General features: G+C 32.0%; 1 protein-coding gene across 2 annotated transcripts in view; it reads left to right on the forward strand.

Annotated features, from left to right (window-relative positions):
- The window catches only part of LOC124369456 (endoglucanase F-like), a 109,153-nt gene that overhangs the window by 74,881 nt on the left and 20,257 nt on the right, over positions 1 to 14,015 (forward strand). For both annotated transcript variants that reach the window (XM_046827463.1, XM_046827464.1), the window contains exons 3-5: positions 594 to 689; positions 2,652 to 2,834; positions 11,898 to 12,075. In XM_046827463.1, coding sequence (XP_046683419.1) covers positions 594 to 689; positions 2,652 to 2,834; positions 11,898 to 12,075 — 457 coding nt within the window. The remainder of the gene's footprint in view (positions 1 to 593; positions 690 to 2,651; positions 2,835 to 11,897; positions 12,076 to 14,015) is intronic.

Raw genomic sequence — 14,015 nt, forward strand, 5'->3', positions numbered from 1 at the left:
ATATAAAATTAAATAGTTGCGTTGTTTCTGTATGTAACACCAGTAAATACACTCATCATGCTTTATATAACTTGTTTAGACAAATAAAACCAATTTTATACCTCTTGGCTTCTAAACAGAGGTTAAGGTGGTTTGTCTTACTGGTTATTTCAGATCACTAGTATATTTTAAGAACTTTTCTTTTCTGTTCTCATCTTCCAGTAGTCGTACTTAGTTGTGATAAAACACAGCCACTTAAAAGTGTGAAGAGCCCCGTGGAAATATTATACAACTTGACATTTTTAAGCATGTTTTAATGTTTATTGTTGCTCTAAAATTGCAGTGTGAAGAGGAAAACCTTGACAGCAGTCATGAATTCGGCCTTGTAAGCCTAAGAACTAAAACTCTAGCATTTAATTAATGTTCAGAATATTACACAAACAAGACTGCTTCAAATTCAAATATACAGACCAGTATGAAGCTAAATTACAATCACATTGCACAGTAAACATATTTTATTATTTATACTCCACTCTAGGAATGTTTAATGTCAAGACATAATTCTCTTGCCACATACATTCACTACTGAAAACAAATGATCTTTATCTGTTTAGCTGGTGATTCAGTTAAGTTTGGATTCACAATGGCTAGTGCAACGACACTCCTAGCCTGGGGCTGCATCTCGTACAAAGACGCATATGTCGATGCAGGTATTTCATCTGTTACTTGACTGTCTCTATCTTACACTTAAATTTAATCAATTAAATTACTACATGTAGTTATATTATTTTCAGTACATATATATTATGAAAACTTATCATAGAACAGAAAATAAAATTTGCATAAATTCTGAAAGTTATACCTTTTACTCAACATATAAAAATCCACAAAATACATGTAAAAGTGCTATTACTTGCACACTTAATTGCTGCAAATACTTTTAAATCACAAGTTTAGAAAAAACCTATGTAATCCAGAAGATACTTCATCAAGGAGATGTGTGTATCTTTAGCTGTCAATAATGTTGCTAATGGTTATTTTTCCAGTGTAATAGCAAAAACTGACGTATATTATTGACCGTAATATTATCATCCTCCAAAATAAAATTCGGTATGCACTCCATATCCTACATAATGAATTGTTCAGATATTTTCATTAGTAAAAACCTTAATTTAAATATAATGCGACACATTTAAAAAATAAGAAATACATATGAAATACTTTACATACACTAAATAATTTGTGAATATGATAAAGCCTTTGCAAATGAGTATGAATGATTAATTCACAGCTAAGGGAAGGGAACTGGAATTTTTTGTTAGTCTTTGCATTTTAAAGTATTGCTAATTTTTAACCTGTTAAGGTCCTTTTTTACCTTTTAAAGTACCTAGTGACAGTTTATCTACAACTGCTCTTTCCAATTTGTAACATTCTACACTCTTAAAATGTTACAGTTTAAATATAATTTTAATTTTTTCAGCAGATCTCTCTATTCCTTACCAAATCAGAGAAATTTGCATAAAAACCATACACTGACCAGAAATGGCATTTACACACTAATAAAATGAGATATAAATCTCCTTGAGTTCAGTTTAAACAAGCTACAGATTTCAGTATAACTCTATAATTTTTTATAACGATCGCAATTCACCATTTCAAAAGAACTCAAATGACGAAAGGAGCAAAAAGGATAAAAATAGATTAGGTGAAATATTTTCCACCACACAGTGCAACTAACAATTTAGATTGAGCTTACCCGCACCTCAAGTCCTGCGCTGAGGATGAGTAAGTTACTTTTTGGGGTGTTTGGTAGTGGATAAAATATATGAAAAGATTGAGGTTTTGTACAGTGCAGGAAAATTTAGTGTTTTTGTTAATCTGATATACTTTACTTTTACTTTGAGTATCAACAAACTAATATATTTAGTTTATGCATTACAGTATAAGGGAGATCAGACCCCCATTGCCATGCCTATTTGTGCTGGATTGTTTACCCAAGATTTTATTTCTTTTATAAGCTCTTTTTAGTCCCTGTATGAAAAAATTATTCTTTGATTTGTAATACAATACAATGAACCGTTAAGAATGATGATATGATACGGTACTGTAAGCACAAGAACCAATATAATATAACACTAATGAACTACAATGTAGACATATGTTTATACAGTGTAAAAGTATGGTTGGTCTCCAAAGAATATTTTTAGTTTAGTTTTATGTCACTGGCTTTGTACATGCAACGTTCAGTGTTATCATGGTACCAGAATGCCACTTTGGCACTAGTTTTTAATGGATAATCCCAAATTAAATCAAGCCAGTAGCAGCAACTAACAGGAAAAGTATTGCACTCACAGTACTTTTATTACTGTATTGTTACAATAAAACAAAGATACTGCAAGATAAATCAAGGATTTCAGCTTCTGGACAAAGACCTATCACGCCTAACAGCCTAACAATGATATTATCTGTTTATATGAAGCCAAAACAGCTTTTTATGGACTTAATTAGCCATTTCAAAAATTAGTAAATAACCAAAACCAATCATTACTATAGTATATTTTTAAATCTGTCACCAAAACTTTTAAACTTCAAATATTTATTATTCTTCCACGATTAGGAAATATCGGGATCCATGTGTTGGCCATCCATCTCTACAGCTTTGTTATTTACAGGAGAGTGGAACCGTGTGCTGGAAGCTCTTAGATGGGCCACGGACTACTTCATCAAGTGTCACATCAGCCCTAACGAGTTATATGGACAAGTGGGGGAGTTCAGCACAAACAGCGAGCACTGGGGGCGGCCAGAAGACATCAACAGTACTCGACCTGCGTACAAGATCGATATCGAACACCCAGGTAACTCTTGCCAACATAGAAATAGCAACAAAAAGAAACACCTTTCAAAATTTTATATTCTATCGGTATTTATCATTTAGATAATTATATTATCTGTCCTTTAAGACTGATTAACACAACTTGTAGATGAAATATTTTATTCGTATAAAACAAATCTTGTGGGCTCTGTTAGCATTTGTATTGACTGATACTTACAAAAAATGACTACTTAACCCTCATAACACACACATAAACATAATATTTATTTCAAATTAATAACAAAATTGGCAATTAAATTAATATCGATTTTTACATGAATTTGGCTTTGAAAATTTAGACAAAAATGTCACATATTTTTACAACATATTAGTATTTAAAAATTAAATGTGTTTAAAAATTATCTTTGCATTTTATGTTTCTATATAATAAAGAAATATAATAAAACTGAAGAAATGTTTCAGAGTTAACTAATAGCTCATGCATCAAAATGTTTTATACAATTTCCTTTTATAACAATGCACATTTGTTCATGTACATGTCTGAAAGAGTATGCTTTTTAAAGATGTTACTGTAACATATTAAGTTATAGAATACTGAAAATCAGTGTAAAAATGTACTTGAATTACTCTAAATACTGAGCTTAATCTACTCTGAGTTTCATCTTATCACAGCCCAAATACTAGAATAAAAAAAGAACAAAGCTCGAGTATATGACTCAAAACTGAGTCAAAAGTGGCTAGTAATTATAAATAATCTATTTACATTTGTAGTTAATAATCTACTGAGCATCTTTAAGATCAGGTACACTAACACAACATAATAATAATAGGATGTGACCCAGTCTGAGAATGTTCCTGTATGGAACTCCTAGTTGGTAGGGGCTGTCATTTAACTAATAGTAGCTAGAGACCCTTAAGTTTTTGTGAGACTTGACTGAGGCACTCACTGTTCCTATAGTCCGGATGTGACACAGTCTGAGAATGTTTCTGTTTGGAACTGTATGGTAGTTGGTAGGAGCTGTCATTTAACTAATAGTAGCTAGAGACCCTTAAACTTTTTTTATACTTGACAGAGAGCACTCACTTTTCCTATGGTCCGGTTGCGACCCAGTCTGAGAGTGTTCCTATATGCATTTCCTAGTTTTAGGAATATAGGCTGACACAGAAGGCAATACCAAGTAAGTATTATGCCAAGACTCTCTTTTGTGAATCCTGTTTTAAACTAAAAAAATCAGATTTCAAAGTGTTCTCATTGGAGGTTGTAGATCCATCTATTTACTACGTTTTGCACAAACTTGTCTATCCTGGTCCTGTTTTTTTTTTGGGGGGGGGTTTGAGTGTCAGAACTTTCTTTGAACCCTCACAGCTTAGATTGATCTTGGTGTTCATTATCGAATATCATGTCCAGATGAGGTAAATTAGTAGATTCAAGGAAGATCTAAAGCAAGATTCTGTTGCGACTGCATAGGAAGACGTTTGGATTCTAAGTATAAATCTTATTGAGGTTGCTCTTAGCCATTCTCTTGTTACAATCATTACTATACAATGTATTGCTCGATATAGGCAGCTGCTGAGTATCTGGAAGAAGCTGGTGATATCTACTCTCTCACCGGTATATAAGAGTCCTCTGGCACAGCCGTCCTATAGATGTTCGTGTCTCCACTATCATCATTTGAGTGCCAGGGATCCTTGATTTGATATCACTTATTTGTTGCTGGTAGTTTGAGCCATCTTTTTTGTTCACTTAGGATGAAAAACTGAGGAAACTCCTGATTTTACTTAATCCTAAAAGGACCATTATGCTTGCTTCTGGAGTGACATGGGTATTGTTGGTGATAGGGATCTTGTTGAGATCCCATGAGGAGTGATAGCGGACTCTCTCTTCCAGTCAAAGTGTGTACGGGATAAACTCTGTTATGTTTAAGCTAGCAATAGCTTTTAATGCTAAGCGAATTCCACTCACTCTAACAGTCATCCTCTGCAGTAATAGTTTAGAAGCCGAAAGCCAAATTAAGAGAACTCTTGAAAAAATAAACTACCGATTTCATAAGCACTCACCTAGAGTTTCTTGAAATCGATAGTTTATTTTTTCTAAGAAATCGATCGTCAGCAATGTTAGTTTTCGTAGAGGTTGAAATTACAGTTTATCGAAAGGGTTAAAAATATGAAATTATAGTTTGTTTTCAGATTACATTTGTTCTAGTTTGATACACTTTGAACTGAGTATCAGACTCATAAATAATAGTTTTATCACCATTAGACAAATAACTAAAGATACTGAAGGTCGCCACTTTAGTCTGTATAGGGTCATCTGATTCTGATTTAACATTTATTTGCAAGACTGGTGGTTTGTTTCAAGTGTGCCAAGCTAAGAAAAATATCATCAGAGAAATAAAATATCATTGAATATCTTTAATCCTTTTTATACCCTCGCATTTTGATCTCCACCAATACTAATATAATGATTTATTTCCAACAGTCACATACTAGCACTGCTGATGATCAGTTTTTTCTTAATGCAAATTTCTTTATCAATTTAAAAAAGAATGTGTGCTTATACAATGCTAATTGGCTCCCAGATCCTGGACTGTAAACTAAACCTATTGATCAACCCTGCTAACCCAATACCTCCATATCTCCACATTTACAGTTAGTGATGTGCCACTCCTGCACATCCACGAAACAGCCTATATGTAAGTGATACATTGGTTTTTGCTGCACTCACTGTAGGTTCAATTAGAAGGTATAAACCAGCCAGAAATAAACCCTCCAAGGGAGCCATCTGTGATGACACACATACTTATTATGTTATATTGGTTGTGATTTCATGGATAATTTATGGAGCATGGAGGGCGTGGCAAAAAATTTGTGCTTTCTTGACTGTGTCTTGTATGTGTGAGAGGGGGTACATTATTTCCTTGCTATCTCTCGAGACTAAGATATTGTGGAGATTGAAGTGCTAGAGTTCAATGTCATAGGTATAGAAAAGATATAAGCAGAGCAGAGAGGGAGGTGCTTGTTGGTGTAATCAAAGACAAGGCACTTATTACTGTAAAAATGTTGTGGTCCATTTGTTGACTTACCTTTTTACCTGTTTCAGCAGATGACCCATAGGTGTGGCTTATCCTTCCTATAGGATCTGCTATCCCATAAGAATCATATAAAATCTCTCTCTCAACTGTAACTGGGCTTGATAGGGTTACCCCAGACAGTGGTGGGATGCAATACCAGTATCCATTCTAGCCCTTCCATTCAAGCTTGTTCTTGGTTCTGTTGGCTTCTTTGAAAATCTGTTTGTAACCTATTTGTATTTCTATAAATTCCAATTCGGTATAGCTAGGAGACTTTCAATCCATCAGCATTTCTTCAGTAGTAGTAAGGTATATCCATGAAATGTTAGCTCAACTCATTTGGGAAGAAAACATATTCAAAAGTGCGTCGGTTTTACTTTCATGATGGTTGTGTTGAGAATACCACAATCCTAAGAACGTAATTTATGTTGCATCTCTAGATTTACAAGGTATATGTCAGTTTCAATCACTTTCCCACTTTGAACATTTTAGCAGAGTTAGGAGTACCAAATGGTTTTTTAGAGTATGTTTCAAGCCTCTATGAGTGGAGTTTGACGGTGTATTAAGTAGCAGGGTAGTAGTTAGTCCTAATGAGTAATGGCCGGTATGATTCATGATGTAAGGCAGAGCTGTCTATTGTCATTGATTCTCTTTTGCCTTGTTGTAGGTGTTATTTTGGCTTTTGTTGATGATCTTCTCTTCTTTGAGGAATCGAAGTGGGGTCTTTAGACAACTTCGAAGTAAATGTTGGTGGCATATGGGCTTGCATTTAATCTGGTTAAGTGCATTTTTTAATCTTTTTATCTGATTGGCAAAAATTGTTATGAATTGTGCATATTGAAGTTATCAGTGTCCTAATTCCTTTTATCTTCTAATATTACATCTTTATCTTTTGCTTATAACATCAAATAAACACAGAATTGTTGAACAGATAAAAGGTAGGAATAAGATTGAGTTTATTGCCAAGATTGTCACAAGTATAGCCGACGTGTGGATTTTGTCTCATTTTAGGGTGTTCAGGGTTAAATTACTTTAGTATTTGTCACTAATTGGTATTTTTTCCTATTTGACTTTTGATATTGAGTCACTAAAATGCTAAAATGTTTCAGCCTTCTTAAACAGCATTTTTGCTGTAAGAGATGGGGATATCCTATAAAATATCAGCATTTAGAGTTACTCTACATTAATGATAATCTACTCCTTTAATCATTGTGTCTCACAATCCCACCATTTACCTATCCTTTTTATCCATCCTTCACCATATATGCATCCAATAGTTACAGATTTAATATAATGTTGAAATGATTTATCAGACCAATAGAACATTACACTGTTATAAGGCTTTTTGAAATAGGAAAACACTAAATACTAAATTACAATTAAAAAGAACTAACTAAAACACTAGTAACATATAGCTAAAACTAGATGATTATGATATTTCACATCTTAATTATCTTATGGTGAATTTGAAAAAACCTCATCAAAAGTATAAATTTTAGTTGGAAACATATATCCTTTAATAGTTTTTTGAAATCCTTTAATGTAGGAATCTCCCTCCATGTTAAAGGTAGTATGTTGAAAGAATGCTGACTATTGTAGAAAAATGCATCTATTAAAAATGTTTATATTAACATTATGATTCACTTGTTCTAACCCTAGAATAAATAATTAATTTTACAGACTTGTAAAGTTGTCTTTTAAGAGAGGTGGCTTGATACAATTCCTCAATAATCAAATCAAATATTAATCTTTTTATCCTTTTTACTATAAAAGTGCAACTGGAAAAAGTTTAAAAAATTGCTTGAAATGTTTCAAAAACAACATCATAAGCGGTTTCACTTGAAATGTGAGTTAAACACGTATGCCAGCTTTTTTATTTCGTAGAACCAGACTAAAATGCTCAATTTTGTTATTGTTATTGGCCATTCTTGTAACAACAATTCTTTTTTCATGTTCTAAATTATTTTATAATAAATACCTCTCAAGAGCAATGATCAGAGAGACCCAGTTCTTTTACTTTACCATATATTGGTACCAATGTTTTAACATTTGATTAAACATTGTCTATACATTATTTAGAATTGTTTGTAACTCTTTTAACTGTAGAGAATACATTCCAAAAAATACATAATACAATACATAAAGGTCTTTCTTTAGTGTATTGTATTTTGTTCTAAAGATTCTAGGGATTGTCAATCTCCAAAATAGGGACTTGGTATTCTGTGAATTCAAAATTTTGGTGATGTGGCTGAAGAATGAGGCCAAAACTTAGCTATTTGATATTAGAATTTTATTTTTTATTAGAATTTAGTATGAATAACTACCAACTATGAAATCAACATAATCCATTTCAAAGAGCATTATTTTTTTAAACATTTTTATAAAGTTCTCTCCATATAGGAAATTAATAAACTCACGAATTACACAAACTTCAGTTAATTAGACCTTTTTGATTAACTTTAAAAAAAGGAAATATCCAGAATTGAGAGACCTCACTTAATCATGTGATGAACATTGGGGTGGTGCACACAGGAACGTCATATTACATTGCAACATATGGCAGATGATGGGAATATATTCAAATTTCAAGCAACATTTTTTGTTTGAAAATGCATCTCTTGTAGATGCTGCTTCTCAAATAGTTAAATAAAACTAAACACTGTATTATTATTAACCCCTTGAGTGCTGATCATATTTCATAGGTACATGAGAGAAATGTAAGGGCGTTTTTACCATAAAGCATGCTTTTACTTAAAACACTATAATTTTTGTACTTTCAAGATATCAAGTTTTTTTTTATTTTTTACTTAAAAGTAACTGTACATTAATCTGTAAACTCAAAACTATATTTTCTTTGCAAAAATAAATACATAAAAAATTGCATAAAGTTGATAAGAAAACATTATTGACTTTGCATAGGTAAGTTAGAATCTTCAATTAAAAACCTAGTGTCTACGTTGGACTTGTATGATATTTACGTCTCTTTATAAGTCTATACAAACAAATTTGTAATCCTACATTTCTTAAAAGTTAAGGTACAGCATATTTAACATTTTTTGACATCGGTTCAGATATCCACATTTTTTGACCAGTTTCTGTTTTAAACATATAATTTTTGTTTATACAGGGTGAGTCAGAAATATGGTAAAATATTTTAATACGTGATTGTAGAGCTAAAAATAAGAAAAAAATTTTATATAAAGGTAGGTCCGGAAACGCTCCATTAGTGAGTAAAAACTGTTCACACTACAACCTCTAGAGTAGTTTTATTTGATTTTTCAAGTGATTTTCCTTATAAATCCACTTTATTTGAGTTAAAAAGTAAGAACAAAACATTTCAGAATCACTTAATTTTACCAGGTGAATTGAAAACAAAGCAAAATCTTTCGCCATCCAATACTCACTAATGGAGCGTTCCGGACCTACCTTTATATAACATTTTTTTCTTATTTTTAGATCTACATTCACGTCTTAAAATATTTTACCATATTTCTGACTCATCCTGTATATATTTCTTGATCAAAAAGTAATTTAAACGCTCTACTTCAGCAAAAAAATAAAACATGTTGTTCATGACAATATCACATACTTGTACTTACTTCAAAACTATATGTACACTATTTACAAAACGAAACCAAAAAGCACTGAAGCAAGTTGGATGGACTCCAAGTACCTATATTTTCCCACAATTTTTATACATTACTTGAATATAATAACACATAATAACAAAAATATATTGTAATTGTAACCTAGAATCAGAACAATTACACAAAACGTAAGCAAACACAGGCCGTCTGCACTGATGCTAGACCAAATCATGTGGGTGCTTTTTTATTCTAGGTCATATGGCCACCAAAATACAAAACGTAAACAAAAATGATAAATCGATCATAAGCGGTTGTAAAATATAGCAATACCCAAATATCAGGCTTTTTTGTTAACCATGCATCCTGTAATCTCAATAAAACTGCATGTCCATACTATATGGACGTTGTCACTGAAAGAGTTAAGTAATAATAAATAAAATATAAGTTTAGAAAGCCATTTTTCCAAATTTTGAATAGTTTTGTATGCAATTTCAGTTTGTTATACATTTGTATAAATTTGGTAGAGATTAACACCAACATTAGGTTCCACAATCCTTGCATCAGATGATACAGATATTGGTGGAGGGGGAGAACCTTAGGAGCATGCATGAGAAGGGCAGTAAAATTCACATTGAATATATATATTCAATCTCGCACATACACCTTTCATCTCTTACTTTCTAGTTGTTTCAGTAGAAGTAATATGAGAGCAGTAAAACTAATCTTTTGTCACTCATGTCCAGGCAATGTTGTGACATTGATGATTAGGAGTGATGATTCTCAATTCTGTTGTATGAAACATTCAGTTGGGAGCGGTTATAGGTATAATTGTGGAGAGTCCCTACAGAATGTGGGTGTCCCTGCAGCGGATGTATCCCTACTCCGAACAAGGGGAGTCAATAACAACAGGGCTTGGTGCCCTAAACCTAATTGGTATCCATCCATTTTAGCTGGGTGAATTTAGTAAATACCTCCACATCTCCAGCAGCATAGAACAGAAGTTCCCCTCCTGGATAACAAATATACATCAGTGTGTTATCACCAGTTTATTAAATTTAACTTCAAATACTCTTCATCTAGGTTGGTGCTTATGATTTTTCCACTGTTCAAAACAACGCTGCTCAACTGATAGGCTCTTTATCACTTCTGCTTTTCTACTTAAATGGTACAAAAAGACCATATTCCCTTCAAGAAACTTTTACAGGTACAGGTGGTTGAATACTATGATTATTTTATCTGCTAAAAACTGCCTGGTAGAAATAGCATTATGCTGAATACAATCCTTGTAATCATTTATAATTCTTTGTAGATCATTCTTAAAGGATCATATGTACCAATGTATACCACTGTATACTTTATGAATAAAGTTATTTTCAATTCAATTCAATTCAATATAATCACTTTAGAATAAAATCTAGTTGCTGCTGAATGTGTTCAATGTTATCTTAGGTTTTTTGTGACATTGTTCTGATGTGAGGATCCTGGAGACCAATTTAAAACAAATTTTACTCGTGTTTAATTCGTCAAGATTTGTCTATTTTCTTTTTTATGTTGACCATGTTAGCAATCATTCTAATATTCTAGTAGACATGCTCAGGTGTCTTGTCTTTTAAAGTTTTGAACTTATTGTTATAAGTTATTGATTGTCTTCAATATATTTACGCTCCTCATTGCTTGTGTCACTTAAAAACACTTGCATGACTTGCAATCTTGTATGGACTATTGAGATAAGAACTAACTCTGCTGGACTAAGTTGGTTTAATATATAGATGTTGCTTCAAACTATAGGTACTTTTTAGCAAAAGTACTACAAGCACCTTCAAAGGTTTCCTCAGAACAAAATAAGCAATGTAACATAATTTACCTGACCTCTTTGCAAGCAGAAAATATTACATGTTGTTACTTACTCCATAATTACACCTACAGATGCATGCCCAATATGAAGTTTAATCTAGTTTTTAACTCTTTGTGAAAATTCTTCCTATCCATGCTTTCCACTTATCTTATATCTTCTTCTGCTGAAACCTTACCAAAACCTATGGTTGTAGTGGTAGCTTCTTATTCCTTTAAACAGAAATATGTATTATACTTAATTATTCTCCAATGGGGAAAGAAGATGTTCCTGGTTTTGTTCCTCTAAAGACATATAACATTGTCTGTAGGTTATCTGTATTCCTGTCTATAAGAGTTAAAGGAAGCTTAAATAAACTCAGTTGCCATAACGTTGTCCTATAAAGTTAAAAACTGAATGAATTTGTAAACTATTAAGTCATGCTTGTGGTACAATGTTTTACTTATGTAACAGCCAAATTCTGTTCAGTGCCAGAATAGGATGTAACATTAGGAATCGATATGGCAGATAGTCCATATTTATCTTTTATTTAAATCAGTAGATAAACTAATTTTATCATATTTTTGAACATGCAGGTAGTGATTTGGCAGGAGAGACTGCTGCAGCTTTAGCCGCTACAGCACTTGTCTTCAAGTCAGAGGACAAGGACTATTCTGAACTACTACTTAGTCATGCTGAGCAACTGTACGATTTTGCCAACAAACATCGGGGTCTCTACAATGATGCCATAAAAGGAGCAACTGAATTTTATGAGTAAGTAAATATTTTATGAAACTGGAGATTTAGGTCACCAAATTTACCAATACTACGATGCACTATAGTATTTATATTTGTTAGAACATTTTTTTTATAACAAATTTCAAAGTATATAGTTTAATGTTTACATATGCCAAACATTTTTAGCTAATGGCGTTTTTTTAATGTTTTATTCTATCGGAGTTTGTAACAGTATAAAAATTGCCTAATCGAAATAACTTTGAATGAATATTTGAACTCCTTTTCCCAAAATGTGTCAACATTTCTATTTGAAGTGGAATAGCTATTACAATTACATTAGGCTGGTTGATGGACCAGTACAAGGCTCCAACTGGAGGATGTGGCCCTTTCTCCTAATTTACCCACAAAAATGGCAAACATATCTTTTTGAAACATTTCGTTGTATGAGATGGCCTAAATGAAGCAATATAAGTAAATAGGTTATTGTTCCAAAAATACTTTACAATGTGGCAAATTTTATTTATTTTTTTATGTTGCATCGATCTTGATCGTCCTGCCCCATTTTTCTGTGTATACACCTAAGTTAGTTATTTAGCTAAATTTTATTAATTAATTGAATTTTCAAAAGAAAACAGTTGGCTTGTAAGAACATTTTTTAAATATCTCATATTCGTATTTAGTAAGAATGAGTAATGTGCTACATTTCAACTTAGTTGGTTAAACCATTCAGGAGATAAAAATTATGCAATAAAATAATCTAAAAAACAAAAAATCCTGCACTCTTTTTATAAAAAATTGTTGGTCATGCTAAACAAAAAAATACATCTAGGTCTTTTATTATAAAATACAACAATTTTTCTTTATTGTGACTCTTAAAATCATGCCCTGAATTATATCCACAGAGACACCCAGTAAACAATGGGTTTCAAAAGCATCAATAAAATTTTAGAACTGAAGTCCGTATACAAAGAGAAGTAAGAAAAATATCACTCATGTAAAAACACACATTTACAGAGGTATCCAACTTTTTAGTAATTACTACAGGCATCACATTATATAAGTTACAGCAGCTTGCACACTCATGTGTCAGAGAAAATTTTCAAATTGACCTTTTACCTCAAATACACTCATCATTTCATTGACTTAAGACATAAGATATTTATTGCCGTTGATCATATATACAATGAAATAGGCATTGTCAATACACTTTTGTATAAAACATACTAATATAGAAACAAACCATCATTGAAAACCACAAAACAGATTTAAGAGACTCAAAAACATTTACCTTACAGTTGTAAAATAAACATATATTTTAAAATTAAAACCCAATGATTTAAAACTGAATATTGACATCCATATTTAAAAACTCGTCAATTGAATAAAATGGATTATTTAAAAGCCGCAAATAAAATTTTCTTTTTAAATTAGTTATGGGAGTAACATAAGCAATTTCTGGAAGCTTGTTAAAAAATCTTACACAATATGCCATATGGGATGTTCCAAATTTGGTCAGTCGATGTTGAGGAATGTCAAGCTTATTTTTATTTCTGATGTTGTGTGTATGAAATTGATTTCTAATGAAAAAGTTTCTGAGGTTAGCTTTAGTGTATAATATAATATGGTAAATGTAGAGATTAATTATGGTAGGTATTTGCAATTGTATAAATATGAATTTGCAATGATTTAATGGTGCAGCATGACAAATGGTTCTAATAACCCTTTTTTTGGATTATTAACAGATCTGAGACTGATATAGAGTGGCCCCATAATATCAAGCCGTAAGCAATATGTGATTAGAATAATCCAAAATACGCTGTTCTAAGGTACTCAGTAGATATTATAGGTCTTAATTTCCAAAACAGAAAAGCAACTCTCAAAAGTTTTTTGCTTAATCCGTTAACATGATCGTTCCAACTCAATTTCATGTCAGTTTCAGCCGTCCCAGTAATTTGACGGATTGGTGATCGTTTTGA

Source organism: Homalodisca vitripennis, chromosome X (genome assembly GCF_021130785.1).
Source record: "Homalodisca vitripennis isolate AUS2020 chromosome X, UT_GWSS_2.1, whole genome shotgun sequence".
Lineage (NCBI taxonomy): Eukaryota > Metazoa > Arthropoda > Insecta > Hemiptera > Cicadellidae > Homalodisca > Homalodisca vitripennis.